This window comes from Eubalaena glacialis, chromosome 1, assembly GCF_028564815.1.
Source record: "Eubalaena glacialis isolate mEubGla1 chromosome 1, mEubGla1.1.hap2.+ XY, whole genome shotgun sequence".
Lineage (NCBI taxonomy): Eukaryota > Metazoa > Chordata > Mammalia > Artiodactyla > Balaenidae > Eubalaena > Eubalaena glacialis.
The window spans coordinates 105,931,172-105,948,099 of record NC_083716.1 but is presented as its reverse complement, the minus strand read 5'-3'; the positions used below and the strand labels follow the sequence as shown (position 1 = coordinate 105,948,099).

General features: G+C 56.9%; 1 protein-coding gene and 1 long non-coding RNA gene across 2 annotated transcripts; one reads left to right on the top strand and one right to left on the bottom strand.

Moving 5' to 3' along the window:
- Window positions 1–3,499: 3,499 nt before the first annotated feature.
- On the bottom strand, window positions 3,500–12,533 carry LOC133096957 (uncharacterized). Its single transcript, XR_009701918.1, has 3 exons — window positions 12,189–12,533; window positions 7,282–7,378; window positions 3,500–6,014 (listed from the first exon to the last, which is right to left on the bottom strand). It is a non-coding gene; the product is annotated as an uncharacterized LOC133096957 (long non-coding RNA).
- Window positions 12,534–13,002: 469 nt separating this feature from the next.
- Window positions 13,003–16,359, top strand: TMEM185B (transmembrane protein 185B). The gene has a single exon (XM_061198867.1). It carries the CDS (start codon window positions 13,421–13,423, stop codon window positions 14,471–14,473), a length of 1,053 nt encoding a protein of 350 aa, XP_061054850.1. The 5' UTR covers window positions 13,003–13,420; the 3' UTR covers window positions 14,474–16,359.
- The last annotated feature ends 569 nt before the right edge of the window (window positions 16,360–16,928 follow it).

The following is a 16,928-nucleotide window of genomic DNA, read 5'->3' as shown; positions in this document are numbered from 1 at the left end:
GCTCGCCGCTGTGCCCCCCCGCCCCCGCCCTGAGATCACACCCACGAGCTGCCCCCAGCTCCGGCCTCGCAAGCTCGCCACACACCCCACTCCCACCGATGCCCGGAAGCCCCGCAGCCGGGGAGCACGCGGAGGGCGACGGGGAAACAGGGACCGTCTGCCCAGCGAGCGAGGAAGGGCGCCAACCCACCCACAGGAAACGAGCTCCCGACACAGAGGCCCCCGTTACGATCTGGGACCCCACAAGTCAGCCTCCCTGTGCTTGTCCCAGAGCCTTCAGAGGGCAGCCCCAGGCCCTGAGGCCGCAAGGAGGCCGTGCAGCAAGGGCACCCCGCCTCCGCCCCGCAGGGCCCTCCCAGGCTCCCGGCTCTGCGTCCGGCGGGCGGCACCTCGGCCCTCACCTTGACCATGTGATGCGGCAGCCAAGGAACTGCCTGGGGGTGCAGGGCGCTGTCGCTCGGGGCGCGAGAAAAGCAGGACTGGGGGCACTTACGGGGGAGGCACAGCTGCCGGGAGAGCCCTGGCCCGGCTTCACCCACCGCACTCGGCAGGCGGGCACGGCGGCGGGGGGAAGGGGGTCTCTGTCCCCCTTGGTGGCGGCAGCCCCAAGCCGTAGCCCCAGCGCACGCCCTGCACCTTCCGTCTCACAAGAGATCGGAGGTTTGGCCAAACCACCGGCAGACGGATTTCCCCACCGGCCCACATTAACTGCTTGTGGGATTCTGCAACCCAAAGTGCTGAGTCAGAGCTCCTGGGTGTCCCACGGGGGCTCCGATGGCGAGGCCGTGACCCTGAAGCCGGAACCGTCAGGCACCTGGGCTGTGCCCACCTGTGTGATGAGCCTGGGCGAGCAGCCCCGGGGGCCGGGCTGACAGCTTCCACGCTCAAGGAGGCCCTATGGGACGGGCGGGCACCGAGCCAGCCCCGCAGCTGTGTTCCGGGTTGTCTGCCTGCAGGGAGAGCTGAGGCTGCCTGCGGCTCTGCCCTCCTCCTGCGATGGCCCTGCTGCCCCGACAGTGCCTCGTCCCATCAGCTCCAGGCTGGCAGAGTCAGGCCCAGGGGGGCAGAGCTGCCTGCTGCCCATCCTCCCCTCTTCCTGGGAGGAAGGAATGCCTCAGGGATTTTAGCAACGTTTTCCTACATCACGCTTGGAACGTAGTAGGCGCTCAGCAAACGCTACTTTCTCCTCACTGGGTGGAAGGAGGCTGTGCACCGAGACCCTGCAGCTGGCCCACCTGTGCCCACCGGCCCTGCTGCCCCAGCGTCTGAGCTGAGCAAGTCCTGTCCGCTCTGAGCCTCGGGACCCTCGGGGGTCCGGATGCGGACGACGATCCTACCTGCTCCCCAGCCTGCAAGTGTCCCGGCTCACCATACAGGCCATGTAAGTGTTCACTATGATTTATGTAAGAGAGGGATCCAGCTGCGTCCAAATGAGGGGTTCACCATACAGACCATGTACGTGTTCACTATGATTTATGTAAGAGAGGGATCCAGCTGCGTCCAAATGAGGCGTTCACCATACAGGCCATGTACGTGTTCACTTTGATTTATTTAAGAGAGGAACCCAGCTGCGTCCAAATGAGGGGTTCAGACAAAATAAAAGCTTGAGAATACTACTCAGCCATAAAAAAGAATGAAATAACGCCATTTGCAGCAACATGGATGGACCTAGAGATGATCATACTAAGTGAAGTAAGCCAGACAGAGAAAGACAAATACCATATATCACTTATATGCAGAATCTAAAATACGACACAAATGAACTTATCTACGAAACAGAAACAGACTCACAGACACAGAGAACAGACCTGTGGTTGCCAAGGGTCAGGGGGCGGGGGAGGGATGGAGTGGGAGTTTGGGGTCAGCAGATGCAAATTGTCATCTATAGAATGGATGAACAACAAGGGGCTCCTGTAGAGCACAGGGAACTTTATTCAATATCCTGTGATAAACCATCCTGGAAAAGAACATGAAAAAGAATGTATATATATATGTGTAACTGAATCACTTTGCTGTGTAGCAGAAATTAACATGACACTGTAAATCAACTACACTTCAATAAAATAAATTAAAAAAAACAAAAGCTTGAATCCAGCCTTAGGGGTGGGGACATGGGCCCCCCGGCCCCCCACCATCTCCAATGCCACCTAGAGACGGGGTCCTGGCTCTGAGGACAAAAGATAACCCCGCACGTGAGCACACACCCACACCCACACCGCCCCCCTGGTGGATCCACCGCTGCAGAAGTGTCCCCATCGCACAAGGGCGTTAGGGTTTAGCACGGACCCAAACAATACGTAATTTTTCCCAGCAAAGAGGCAATAAAATCCCACTCCCTTCTCCAAAGCTGCATACAAAATGCTGACCTTGACAGAGGTCAGCACACAAGACCTCTTTCTAATCCAAGAGAGAAAGGGATCAGACTGGAGTGGAAGCATTGCAGCCGGCAGCCAGCGCGCCCCGGACTCTGTCCAAGGGAATCCGTGGATGGAGGCTGAAGACGGCACGACTGCTTTCTAAACAGAAGGGCGGCGACAACCCTTGGCATGGCTTCCCACACGCCAGGACTGGCCCAGCGCTTCGCGAGCCTGCCCTCCGCCAGTCCCACAGCTGCCCTCCTGGGTCCTAGCATCGCCCCATCTAACAGCAAAGAGAACAGAGGTGCGATGCCCGAGCTGTGTGCCTGAGGTCTTGCAGCCACTGAGCAGCAAAGGTGGGCCGCGGACCAGGGCCGCCCCACAGAAAACCCAGCCTTAGGCTCACAGCGCTGCCCCCAGAGAGAAGCTGCCCCAAGGGCACTAGGCCGGGAAGCAGCCGGGCCAGCAGACGGGGCAAGGCGGGACAAGCGCAGGGACCACACAGCGGCGGGCCGAGGAGCTGGAAGAAGCAGGGCCCCAGACCGTGCCCTTCGCCAGCTCTGCTGAGGGTGTTTGCTTTTCGGGAGGAGGAAACGCAGCTTGATGCCAAAGCCTGCTCCGTGTGCTGAGAAGCCGGCCCAGCCCGGGTCTGAGGCCCTGTTCTCCCCGCCCCACCTCCTCTGGTCCCCGTGTTCAGGTGGAAACGAAGGGGTGATTCCATCCAGACTTCTCCACTGGAAGATGGGGACAATGCAGCAGCCGCTGCAGAACCTCGCTCACGGGAAGCCGGCAAAGTCTGCTGCTTGGATCTGCGCTACCCAGGACAGACACGGGAATCTCACGTTCCGACCAAGCTCACAAGAAAAGGAGAAAAACCAGCTCTCCCTGCCGGCCCGGCCACTAACCTCACCCAACTCGCTGCTCCCGGCAGCCCTGACCTCCCAGTACCCGGGGCCCTGGGGGAGGGGCAAGGACCCCTCCCAGCATCCTTCCAAAATCCCACCCCCCGGCACTGCCTGTATTATTATGTCAGAAAAGAGGTTCTCATCCACAGCCCTCTGTATTCGCCCGAGGTCAAAACATACTTTTTTTAATGGTGAGAAATTGATTATTTAGGAAATGATTCTTTAAAGCCAACTTCTCGATCCACCAAGGTCATGTGACTTTTCTCTGCTGTTAAACTTCACTGTAATAAAATGACAGGAAAGAAAAACAAACAAACAACCAACTTCTCACCAGCTGTTTGGCAGAAACCCTCTGGGCTTTTCCTGGCTGTGTGTCCGACTTAGCACTAGCGTGGACGGCACTCCGTCTCCCCCCTGCGCTACTGTGCAGACAGGGCAGCGAAGGGCAGGGACCCCGGGTGCACAGCCCGGCCGTGGCCTCGGTCAGACACTCGGTCAGTGTCCGCCCGGAATATGGGCACCCCCACTCCCCATGCGAATAAACCTCAGTTCTTCTAACTCTGTCACTGCCATGGTCATCGTTATCATGTTTAACGGTGAAAACTGTTTTCCTGCCTCTCGCTCCCGAAGACCCTCTCAGCCCAAAAGGGGAAAACTGGGCCTTCTATTTACTTCCAAATACGTTCATATTTTTTGTTAATTAAAAAAAAACAGCCTAGGTGTTCTTTGTACCTCCGCTCCCCACACACCCCAGCATCCCAACCGTGTAATTGATGGCGTTTCCTTTGCGGATACATCTGTTGTGGTGGCCCTGATGGCCAGTAAAACCATTTTACTGAGCTTTTTTAAATCATCCACTTAGAGACTGTAAAGTAAAACCTCTTTCCCTCAACCCCCTGCTCCATAAAAGCACTTGTAGTTCAAGAAATTATCTGTCTTCATGGGGGAAATCTGCTAATGCTGGATTTGCAATAGGAATTCATTACGTGAACAGTAATTCACCGCCCTGAGGGCTCCCTAGATAAAGCCGGGAAGTTTACAGCTGTTAGGGGCAACTTGGAACGAACCTCAGCGACGGTAAGTAATTTTTATGTTCTTAAAAGAGAAAAATCTAAGACCAGCAGGAACTCTGCAGAATTTCATTTTCTTTGCTACACGAGAAGGAAGGGATTGCTTGGTCTCGGTTCTGATCCTGTAATGCATCTCCAGCCCTAAAGATGTATATTTTCCATTTAGATTCAGATATTTCGTGGTGAGAAAGCAGCCCCGGGCTCAGAGGTTGGCTGTTTCCTCTCCTCGAACCACCTCCAGGGCCGGGCACTGGGCGGGGCTAGAGATTTAGTCCTAGACTTAGTGGTCCCGCCTCGGGGTCTCATCACCTGAGTCAGCAGCAGGGGAACCGTCCCATCTCTGATGAAAGCAGGAGGTGAACTCTGGACCAGATGCACGGACGCCAGACCCCCACAGAGGCGGCACGGGGCATTTGGTGGGAAGAGAAACACAGACCCTCAGGGCTAAGACGACGTTTCAGGGGCCATTGGGCTGAGGGTTCTGAGAGCCTGCTGCACGCTGGAATCATCTGGGGAGCTTTAAAAAAGTTTGGATTCCAGGTGCTACCCCCAAGGACTCTGATTTGGGGAGTCTGGGTTGAGGTCCAGGTAACTGCCTCTTTAGCCAGCAGTGCTGCGTTGGGACCTGAATTTGAAGACTTCTGTCCTGCCCTGGCCCCTTAACTGGTAAAGCAGACCTGGGCCCAGGGTGGAGAAGTGACTTAGTTGCCAGTCATCTGGGTTAGTTATTTAACTAACAGAACTGAAGTTCTCCTTTAGGTGAGAGAGGAAGTAGGGGAGTGTGTACAGATACTGGTCATCGACCGGATGTGCCAGCCCTACACCTCTGTCATCCCACCTCCATCCCATGAGGCCAACATTACCATCCCCATCTCACAGAGGAGAAAACCGAGCCTCACAGGCGCTGGGTCGTCTGGTTAAATGACAGAGCTGGGATTTGAATCCAGGCGGTCCCTTCCATGACTCACCTGAAATACCCCAGGGGGGGTGGTCCCCGACCTCCGGGCTGCGGACCGGTACCGGTCCATGGCCTGTTAGCAGCCGGGCGGCACAGCAGGCGGTGAGTGGCGGGCGGGCGAAGCTTCGTCTGCCGCTCTCCATCGCTCCCCATGGCTCGCATCACCGCCTGAACCACCCGTGCCCCCCTCACCGTGGAAAAACTGTCTTCCACGAAACCGGTCCCTGGTGCCAGGAAGGTTGAGGATCGCCGCCGCAGGGGTGTCTCAGCATCGGTCTAGTTCCAGGCTCTGTTCCAGCTTCCTGCCCCCATCTCCCAATCTTCACCCTACGGCGTACTCCCAGCGCTTCTTTTCCTCTCGTTTTCAGCTGACTTTTAGTCCCTTCCAGCCCGGGGGCCTCTGGACGGTTCTCTGGGTGGCTCAGTGTGCCGTGTCTGTGCCCTCTGCCTGTATGACGGAGTAAGCAGTCCTTGGGGCCAAGGCCACGGGCCTGGCACGTACCAGTCCCAGAGGCGACCACAGCGGGGGGACGCGCGGACGGCCTGAAGCTCGTGTGCGGGGCCAGGCTCAGTGCCACGTCCCCCGGGGAGGCATCTGCGCAGGCACTCAAGCCCATGACGCCCCTGAGGCAGCCGCGGGCCAAGCGGTCAGATGAGGCCAGAGAGACTGGCGGAGGCTGGTCCACCAGGCCTTGAAGGGCAGGGCGGGCGCTTGGCTTTGGTCCTGAGAAACGAGAAGCCACTGAAGCTGTGCAGCAGGGACACCACACCCTGTGACGCCGTGTCCCCCTGTGCCCCACACGCCAGACTGACAGCTTTCTAAAGGCAGGAGCCCCCTACGGTTCCTGGGGTGACTGCAGGGCCTGGCTCTGAAGGACAGGCAGAGGCATTTCTTGTATTTACTGGTTTGTTTATTATCATTTGCTACTTCACACCAGTCAGTGAAAGAATGAGAGGCACCCAGGGTGAAATGGTGACCCAAATTTGACAGTCTTGTTTCTGCCCCAGTAAAGACAGCATCCATCCACGACACACCAGCCCGCAATTTACGACAAATCCAGGTGAGAGCAGGAGTGAGGGTTATCTCAGCACCACAGAGGACTCTTTGGCCGAGTAAATTAATAGCGTACATGAGACTGGAGAAGGCTCAGACGACACGTGCAAACTGTTGAAGGTACTGAGGTGTGCCAATTTATTTATTTAAATATTTATTTATTTTTATTTTGGTTGCACCGGGTCTTAGTTGCAGCAAGCCGGCTCCTTAGTTGCGGCATGTGGGATCTAGTTCCTGGACCAGGGATCAACCCCGGGCCCCCTGCACTGGGAGCGCAGTCTTAACCACTGGACACCAGGGAAGTCCTGGTGGTGCCAATTTAAGTACAAACGGTGGATGCTTGAGCGGCCTACCATTTGTTGAACATTCCATCATTCAGGAAGCTTCTACCCACAACCACAAAAAAAAGTTTGAATTAATAAAGTTTAACTCCTGGGACTTCACTGGTGGCGCAGTGGTTAAGAATCCGCCTGCCAATGCAGGGGACACGGGTTCGAGCCCTGGTCCGGGAAGATCCCACATGCCACGGAGCAACTAAGCCTGTGCGCCACAACTACTGAGCCCGCATGCCGCAACTACTGAAGCCCGTGCGCCTAGAGCCCGTGCTCCGCAACAAGAGAAGCCACCGCAATGAGAAGCCCATGCACCGCGACGAAGAGTAGCCCCCACTTGCCACAACTAGAGAAAGCCCACAAGCAGCGACGAAGACCCAACGCAGCCAAAAATAAATAAATAAGGTTTAACTCTATTCGGATGCCTCAAATTAAATTATCCCAGGGCTCAGTTTATGGGTTCCTAACATTTGGAGGTCACTGTGATCGACCCCAGTTAACCACTGACCGCACACACGCATGTCAAAGCCAGTCCTAGTTTTCAGCTGACGTTCAATCTTATGCAGCCCGACACCTGAGTCTACCTTTGATTTCGGCCTTTTTACCTCGTTAACGTTAATTCTTCACCTTTGTGGAGTTTCCCAGCCCGAAAGCACTCGGCCAGCTGCTGCCAGTATAGGCAGATTCGCAGCAACTCTGTTTCTGCAAAGATGACACAGAAGAAAGAAAAAAAATCAGCCTCCAAAAACACTAGACTTTATGTGTTAAGGGTCTTTGGAATATTCATTTCTTCAGTCTGGCAATTCGATGTCCAGGAATTACCCGAAAGAAATCATCTGAGTGCAGAGGAAGCTGTGTGGAGTAAGAAAGACCACAGAAAAGAACAGAAATTATGCCAAGACACAGCAAGGGACTAGGCGAGGACGGCAGGCAACCCTGGGAGGTAATGTGCAGCCGTTAAATAGACGCTCATAAAGACGTGTTTACGGGAATCTGAGACACGTTTCTCTTTACAGTATTTCATCACACTGAAGACACCGTTGATTATAAGACACATCGCTGTCTCATGCACCACGAAGGAAAAAGAATTCCCAGGATGGGGTAGCTAGTAAGAAGCATCTAAGTAAAGCTGGGACTCCAAGGGGCTATTCCCTGCACGGAAGGGGAATGATAAACAGCCCTGTCAGACGGAAATGGCGTGTCGACCTCGGCCCCGGGTGTGGGGAGGGAACACACCGAGAACAAGCCAGGACTCACGCAGGCTGGAGTCTGAGTTTGCACTACAGACGTGGTCTGAAAACACCTCGAGCAAATGCTGTAACCAAATTTATTTGAAATTTAATGCAAAGTCTTCTGGAGTTGGCAGTGCCCCCAGGTGACCGTCAGAAGCAAACAGGACCCCTTTGGAAGAGCTGGGTTTCAACACAGGCTGACGGCGCCTGTAAGACACCATCAATTGTTCGGTGCATGATCCAGAGACGTGCAAGTAAGTGAGTCACAGAATTCGTGTTAAACCAAAAAGCAGAATAAAATGGCATGTGGATAATGACATGTCTTTGCAGAGGTGACCACCTGGAAAGAACTACACTAAAATGTTAATATGGATTTTCTGTAGGTAGTAAAGTAAGACCAGAGTTTTCTCTCTCTCTAAACAACTCTTCATTTTCCAGATTTTCCTAAAGTAAGCATGTATTTAGTGACCATATAGGAAACAGGAAAAACAGAACAGGGTGATGTATGTTAAGGAGGGGCTGGTCAGGGAGGGCTTCTTGGAGGAGGTGACTCCTGAACTGGGAAGGGACCTGCATGGGAGAAGCGGTCGGAGCTGAGCAATGCTGCATCCCATGTCAGGATGGGGCCCAGGGCACGGGGCAGATGCTCGATACGTATTTCTTAAATGAATACACTAGTTGAGGAAAAGCTGCTAAAACGTGAGCCTAAGTCTCCAGGGGTCCCAACCAGAGAATGGCCCCGCCATTCTCACCGGACTGAGCTACCGCACAGGCCGGGCTACCAGCGGGGCCAACAGCAGGGCTCAGAAGAAAGTCTGCAGCCGCAAGTTCAGCAGAAGACTGTGGTCGCGTCTAGTTTCCCCACCTGTGAAATGAGTCGCACCTCTGCCACCACACGAGCTTCAGATGACACAGAGCTTTGAAATACTGAGCCCGGCACAGGTACGAGGGGCTGGGCTGCTCCAGGGCGTCCTCGTGGGAGCCCAGACTCCTCCCTGCAAAGCCAGCACCTCTGGGCTCACAAGCTGTTCTGGCCCGCTGTTCAGCACGTGGAAAAGATGCCGCGTCAGCTGCGTCCTTCCTGCCCGCCTGTTCTTTCCTGGACACGTTTACTGTGTACAGGCCTGTGCTAGAAACTGCGGATACGGACATGAAAGACGGGGCCCTGCCCTTGGGAGATGCAGCGGGTGCCAGGGACAGCCGGGCAAGCAAGGAGAGTGCTGTGAGCCCCGGGACTGACCGCACGGCAGGGAGGACAGGCTTCCCGAAGCAGGGACGCCTCCTTTACGGCCAAGACAGAAACGACAGCCGCCCACGGGGCAGGATCAGTGAGCACATCGTTTGGTTTACACTCACAATTTTGTGAGGTTATCTCCATGTCACAGATGGGGGCCGGAGGCTGGGCTGCTTGCCAAGGTCACGGAGCTTGGGGACAGCAGCGCCAGGATTTGCACGCTAGCCTGGGGGATGGGGGACAAGGGGCACTGGGGCGCCAAGGGTGACACGAAGGGCCAGGTGGGCTGCGGCCTCCTTGTGAAGAAGCTGATGTAAGCAAATCCAAACGGGCCTGAAAGGGAAGATGTCCCTGGGCTCTCTGTCCAGGTCACCCCCCTGCCCCAGCCACCTACTTGGAGGACATTCAGCGGGGGGATCCTGCCTCCTGGGGCCAGGGGACTGTGGTCCCACCCAGACTCCTGCCCTAGTCCCAGCTGCTCAGGGTCGGGGCGGGGGGACTGACCATCTAGCTCGGCCCAACGCAATCACACGAGTCCTTAAAAACAGAAAAGGCAGGCAGCAGAGAGGCCGCAGGAGGCTGAGCCGGAGAGATTCATCAGTGGGAGGACTCAACCCAACATCGGTGGCTGTGAAGGGGTCACCAACTAGGAATGCGGGTGGCTGAGAGCCATCCTCAGCTGACGGCTGGCAAGGAAATGGGAATCTCAGTCCCGCAATTCCAGGGAACTGAACTCAGAGAAGCTAAATGAACCTGGAAGCCGATTCCCACCAGAGCCTCCAGAAGGGACCGCAGCCCTCGATTCCGGCCTGTGAGACTCAAGCAGGGAACCCGCTGAGCGCCCAACGCCCAGACTCCCGACTCACAGGCACTGTTGTAAGCTGCTACGTTTGCAGCAAGCTGTGACGGCCACAACTGGAAACTGAGAGCGAATACGTGAGTTCTCTGAAGTCAGCTGGCCCTGGCCCGGGAGGGGATGGCACAGGGCCCGCGATGCTGGCCTGGGGACTGGGCCTGGCTCCCGGCCCCGCGTGCTCAGAACTGATCCCGGGCCGGAGCATCCCCGTCCTGAGCAGGCGCAAATGAGCTCACTCAGTCACTCACCAGCACTCCTTAAGCACTCGCTATGACCTAAGTGCTGGCCAGGGGTCCAAACTCCAATCTCAGGAGCAGAAAGATGGGCACACAGACTCAATCCAGTGAAAGGAGTCCCCCAGGAACCAAGGCCCCGATGTGAAGGGAGGTCAGCGGAGGGTCTCAGTCCAGCAGGGGTTGAGAAGCTTGTCCCGGGCCTGAAGCCTTGGGTCTTGGGGGGCCAGGAGGGAGGGGGCTGGGGCAGCTGGCCAGCCCTGAGGACTGAGAGAGCAGCACGGCACGTTCCGGGGAAGGGCGGGAGGCTGGCAGGGGACCACAGGGGGGCCAGAGCAGGCTCGGGGCGGCCTCCCAGGCCAGCTGAGGATGCTGAGCAGGGGGGAGGTGGTGGGATGCGGACACATCTCGGGCCCCCACCCTGACTCAGCATGGCAGGCCTGCGCTGGGGGACCCGGGCACTGACACACACACACGCGCTCTGTAAATGAAAGCCTTTATGCTCTGGGGTGTGTGCCAGCCTCACGGGTGGCTGGGTCGTCAGCACCTGGCACAGAGCAAACAATCTGTTAGCTTTAACGGTCAACATGAAGACAAGGGCAGAGAATTCCCTGGCGGTCCAGTGGTTAGGACTCCGTGCTTCCACTGCAGGGGGCCTGGGTTCGATCCCTGGTCAGGGAACTAGGATCCAGCACGCCTCGTGGCACGGCCAAAAAAAAAAAAAGGACAAGAGCAGGTCCCTGAGAGACTGACCACATTAGGGAAAACAGCAAAGGAGAGGGGTCCATGTACAGAACAGAGGGTCCAGGCGGGGGCCCAGGAAAGCCGGCTAAGGGGGCGGCAGACAGCAGCCCTTTCCCTGTGGCTCCACCTCAAACCCGGAAGCGGGCTCCGACCTCTCTCAGGAGGGGGGCAGCAAGGACACATCAGATGGTGAGGGGCCATCGCAAGATCCCCCTCCTGGATGAGGAGAACCAGGCGCCTGTCCTGAGCAGCTGCAGAGGAGAAAACACCCTCCAAACTCCCATCTCTGCCGCAACGCTGGCAGCAAAGGCCCTGAGGTCATCTGGCACAGGGTTCCTGCCTGTTCCCACAGGGTCCAGGGGACCGGGCTCGGCCGCCATCTCCCTGTGGAGTTACCAGCCGGCCCCTCCCCTCTGGAGGCTTTGCTTTCCCCACTGTGGTAGCACTGATATCTCACGTGTCTTTAAATGCAAAGTGTTTTCCATGTATTGATTCATCTCATCCTCAAAACGGTCCCAAGTGCTTCTATTAGCCCACTTCATAGTTGGGTTGGTAGAGGGGTTTGGAATTTAAAATTTTGTTTTAGCTGACAAATCCCTTTCTGAAAGGGAATAGTAAAAGAAAATCCAAGGTGCAAGACAGGTTAGAGCGACTCAGGACGGGAGGAAGGGGTTGAGGGTGAGAGGCTGGCACCCCACTCAGCCAACGGTCTCCCCACAATGACTCCCAAGGGGTTCCTCACAAATTAGGGGCCCTGAAGACACGTGTCTGAGATCGGGGCTGAACCCTGAGGCCTGGCAGGGCTCACTCAGCCGGGAGTCCCTCCCCCGAAGCAGCACCGACTGCCCCGGCTGAGGTGAGGGTGGCGAAGCTTTGGGAGACCTCCGAGGGCTGGGACTGTCCACCCCCGCACCGGGCCTCACCAACACCATGTGGATGCCGACTAGGGGAAGCCAGCTCCCGAGACTGGACCGTGACCCCCACCTGTCTCTCGGGAACCCCTTCCTTGTTAGCCCCTGGAGGCCTCCCCGTCGGAGCCCAGCACTGTGCTGGCAGATGGCAGGGGGTCTGGAGGGCAGGAGGATGAGCAGCCAGGGCTCTGCACGGGAGCCTGTAGAAGGCAGGGGGGGCCTCCAGCGCCTGCCCGGCTGGGGAGCGGGGGAGCTGCGGCGCTGCTGGCCCCTGGAAACCACCCGGCCGGCCCCCGACTCACCAGCCAGGACCCTAAGGCCAAGACAGCACGGGGCGAACGCGCCCAGGTTTCTCAGCGGCTGGCTGGCAGGCCCTGGAAGCCAGATTTCTTGATCTCTGGCCGCAAAGCCCTTGTCCCGACAGCGTTCTGCGAGAGTCAGACTGCGGCTGGGCCACATACGTCAAAATGAGGATCAGGAACTTAAAGGTGAGAGCCTGAATCGGAATCTCCATTCTGCTCCTAGGCTGCCGGGTGACCGGGGCTTCCGGGAAGCAGCCGCTGTCCCGAACTCAGCCGCGGAGCCCTGCGGCGTCTAGCGCCCTCCCGGCACCCACCCTCCACCTCTGGGGTGAGACGGCCCCGGCACTCTGCCTCGGCCACCGCACAGGCAGCCCGACGACTGCCGGCGCCCCGCCAGCTGGGGCCCGGCCCCGGAAGCCGTCCGTTCCAGGCACAGCCCCGCAACCCGCCCCGGGCGCAGATCGCACACACGGGGCCCCCCGCCCCAGCACAGGCACAGACCCGCCCCCTCACGTGCGCGCGCACGCCCGCCCAGCGCTTTCACAGTCACGGCACCCACTCCCCCGCTCGCAAACCCCCACACGCGCCCGGCCTCGCGCCCACACCGTTCCCCGCCTCCACACTGCCGGCGCCGCGCCTCCCCCGCGGGGGCCGGAGCCCCTGGGTCGGCAGCGGGCGAGGGTGGGGCACCCGCGGCAGGCCGCGCCCACCGCTCCTCGGCCCCGCCCCTGGCCCGGCCCCGCCCCCGCCCCGCCCCTGGCCCGGCCCGGAGGATGTGAGGTCACTCCCACCTCCCTGCTCCCGGCGCCGCCAGGAAGCGTCCGCCCGAGGTCGCGTCCCGCTCGCTGCCAACGGGCCGGCCGTGGCGTCAGCAGCGCGCCAGGCACCCGGCCCGAGTCGCCCGCCCCGACCCTCCCGGCGCCACACGCAGTAGCTGCTTTGTAAATGGGTACGGAGTGAAGGCGGGCAGCGGGGCGGACAGAGGACCCCACTCGCCGACTCTGCGCCGGGCGGCCCCGCGGGTCGCCGGGGAACGGCGGGCGGGCGCGCACGCCCCGCCCAACGCGCTTCCGGCCGAGCCACATGACCGCGCGCGCACGTGTTCCGGCTCCTCGGCGCCGCGGGCCGGAAGCTGCTCCCAGTGGGTTCCCGGCTGCTGCTCGCCGAGAGCCGTCGCGGGCCGGGAACGGCGCAGAGGCGGCGCCCGCCGGGGAGCGGGCAGCGGCCTCGCCATGAACCCCAGGGGCCTGTTCCAGGACTTCAACCCGAGTAAGTTCCTCATCTACGCCTGCCTGCTGCTCTTCTCCGTGCTGCTGCCCCTCCGCCTGGACGGCGTCATCCAGTGGAGCTACTGGGCCGTGTTCGCCCCCATCTGGCTGTGGAAGCTGCTGGTCCTCGCGGGCGCCTCGGTGGGCGCGGGCGTGTGGGCGCGGAGCCCGCGCTGCCGCGCGGAGGGGGAGGCCTGCGTGGAGTTCAAGGCCATGCTGATCGCCGCGGGCATCCACCTGCTGCTGGTCACGTTCGAGGTCCTGGTCTGCGACAGGGTGGAGCGGGGGACCCACTTCTGGCTGCTGGTCTTCATGCCGCTCTTCTTCGTGTCCCCCGTGTCCGTGGCCGCCTGCGTGTGGGGCTTCCGACACGACCGGTCCCTGGAGCTGGAGATCCTGTGCTCCGTCAACATCCTGCAGTTCATCTTCATCGCCCTGAGGCTGGACCGGATCATCCACTGGCCGTGGCTGGTGGTGTTTGTGCCGCTCTGGATCCTCATGTCGTTCCTCTGCCTGGTGGTCCTGTATTACATCGTCTGGTCCCTCCTGTTTCTGCGCTCCCTGGATGTGGTTGCCGAGCAGCGAAGAACACACGTGACCATGGCCATCAGCTGGATAACGATCGTGGTGCCCCTGCTCACCTTCGAGGTTCTGCTGGTGCACAGGCTGGACGGCCACAACGCGTTCTCCTTCATCTCCATATTCGTCCCCCTTTGGCTTTCGCTAATCACGTTGATGGCCACAACGTTTAGGCGGAAAGGGGGCAACCACTGGTGGTTTGGTATTCGCAGAGATTTCTGTCAGTTTCTGCTCGAAATTTTCCCATTTTTAAGAGAATATGGGAACATTTCCTATGATCTACATCATGAAGATAATGAAGATGCTGAAGAAACATCGGCTCCAGAAGCGCCTAAAATCGCTCCGATGTTTGGAAAGAAGGCCAGGGTGGTGATAACCCAGAGCCCTGGGAAATATGTTCCCCCACCGCCCAAGTTAAGTATTGATATGCCAGATTAAACCCGTCTTCTGGGGCGTGTCCACAAGTGGAAGAGAAACCATATACACACAAAATCCACCTTCCTTTGGCCTCTTTGCTCATCCATGCCAAACCTGGAACTGAAAACAGGCTCCAAACATCATTTCATGCCTTGTTTGAGGTTGCTGCCTATCAGTGACTCATCAGCACTCACCAGAGACGTAGGAGGCTGTTTTACTGTGCAGCTGTGTGTGCGCGGTGCGCCTCTGTGACACGCTTGTTCTCCAGGCTGGTGTCGTGAGCCAGCCGCGAGCAGTGAATAGGGTTGTTCAGGCAGGTCCTCAGATGGAGTGACTACACAGCTGGAGGTTTTAAAGTGGTACTATACCTATCAAAAGTATTGTTTTGAAAAGTATTTTTATACACTGCTAATGTAAAATTGTATTTCAGATTGTGCCTGTTGTGACATAGTAGCAAATGTAAAGAATTCTCTTTCCCACCACTTGCATATAAGCCTCATAGTTGTTATTTTTAGTGTTGCTACTGTTAGAATGGTTTTCCTTTGGGCTTTGCCGATACTGGTCTTTAACAGTCTAATAGGTGAATTTTTCTAATGTAGTGAATCCATCCATATATGATATTTATATGACTATTTTAGCACTGTAATGTGTTGAATTCTAGTTCTGTACAGTACGGTGTATTATGTTAAAGTATTTTTTTAAGTTTATATGTGAAGATAGATGTCTACTGCAGATGTTGTTAAAGATTGCTTAAAACATGAATATGTACCTGGCATGGGGTCTTATTAAAATTCTGGGCGTGAATATGGGGATTGAAAGTCCCAAGGATCTTCATATTCAGGTGTTAGATGATTCCGTCTGTGCAGCTTGGAGGTCTCTCTTGGAAGGAGCCACCATCCTTTGGGAACACGTGACATGCTCCAGTGTGGTACCAGACCCTAAAGTGACACTTATTTAGCACCTTGAATTCTTCTCTTCAGCAACAACCAAAAGAAGCAGGTGGTTTGTCCATTTCTAAGAATCTTAGAATATTAGTTGGCCATGATATAAAGTGGTGTTTGTACTTGTCATTGGAAAGCTGGAGAGAGCGGCCTTAACCGGAAATGGTCAGCAGGATCAAGTATTACTTTAAGGTCCAAACTTTTTGATCGGGCAGCGACAGGGAAGTAATAGTTCAGGTTATTTTTTAAATTTTGCTTTAGGTACTGGTGGTACCAGGGAATCAGAAGGGCAAAAACCAGATCCTGGGAGAGTAATGTTCTTGTGACTGAGAACAAATAAATACTTCCAAAAGAGGGTTAAAATTAAAAGGAGTATTGATATTATTACTGGGGAGAAGGCTGGAGGGAACCCGTTTCTCTTACTAGCAACCTAGTAAAAATGATCTCAGCTGTGCTCCATATGAATTAAGTAAACAATTTACCTGGTGAGAGGACACGCTAGCAGCAAAGCCAGCCCACGGGAACCTGGGTCCCTGGAAGCCTGAGGATGCCGCAGCTCAGTTTAGTCACAGAGAACTGCACCGAGGTCACCACGTGCATACAGTCAGCTTCTGCCAGCCGTCAGGATGCGGGCGGCAGCCCTGAGCAGCAGTGGGTGTGACATTTCATGAGCAAGGATTCATTCATTTGCTTTCTCAGCAAATATTTGTCGAGGACCTACTCTGAGCCAGACATGGATGTGCAGATCCATCGGAAAGCAACGCCCCGCACGCACAAAGCACACAATTAAAATTGACGGGAAGGTGGTGCTTGTCCTAGCAGCCTGCCTGGGGGAGGGGCCGGGCCCAGAGCAGGGTATGCAGAGCGCCTGGGAGGGTGCAACTGGCCTCGGGGTGACCTCTGCCCGGAACTTCAGGCCCGCCTTTGTTTCTGCCCCCCGAATGATACCTCAAAGGCCTTGGCTTACGCTTGGGTAGGATATGGGAGCAAAGGAGGAGGTTGGTGAAGGGACTGAAGGGCAGGTTTGGGGGCAGCAGGGGCATCACCAGCCCCGCCTAGTTACAGTTTGAGGCCGGGGGCTTGCTGACACCTACAACGATCCCTCCTAACCTGGGGGGGGTGGTCCCTCGGGGGATCCCTCCCCACACTCACCCAGCCCACCTCCTCTCCTCCTACCCCCCCGGTGGCCCGGTGTTGGAGAGCCACTGCTTGGATGCAATGACAAGCTTGCTCATCCCATCAGGCCTCTTTCCTGCCTCAAGTCCACTAAGTAGAAACAGCGGGAGTCACAGCTTGTAGAAAGTTGTTTCATCTGTAAAAGTTAATAGTCTCAGCTGTGCCTGGGGATTTACTTAATTGCTGCTGCATCTCTTGACTATCCACAGTATTTAGCATGGGTCAAATTCTGTAACTCTTTAGTTTCTCCTGTTAAGATGCTTAGTCAGCTTTTACTGCCAAACAACCTCAAAAATCTCAGCAGCCTACCAATTACAAATTCTCGCTCTGGGGCGTTTGGCACTTACACTCCGGGCCAT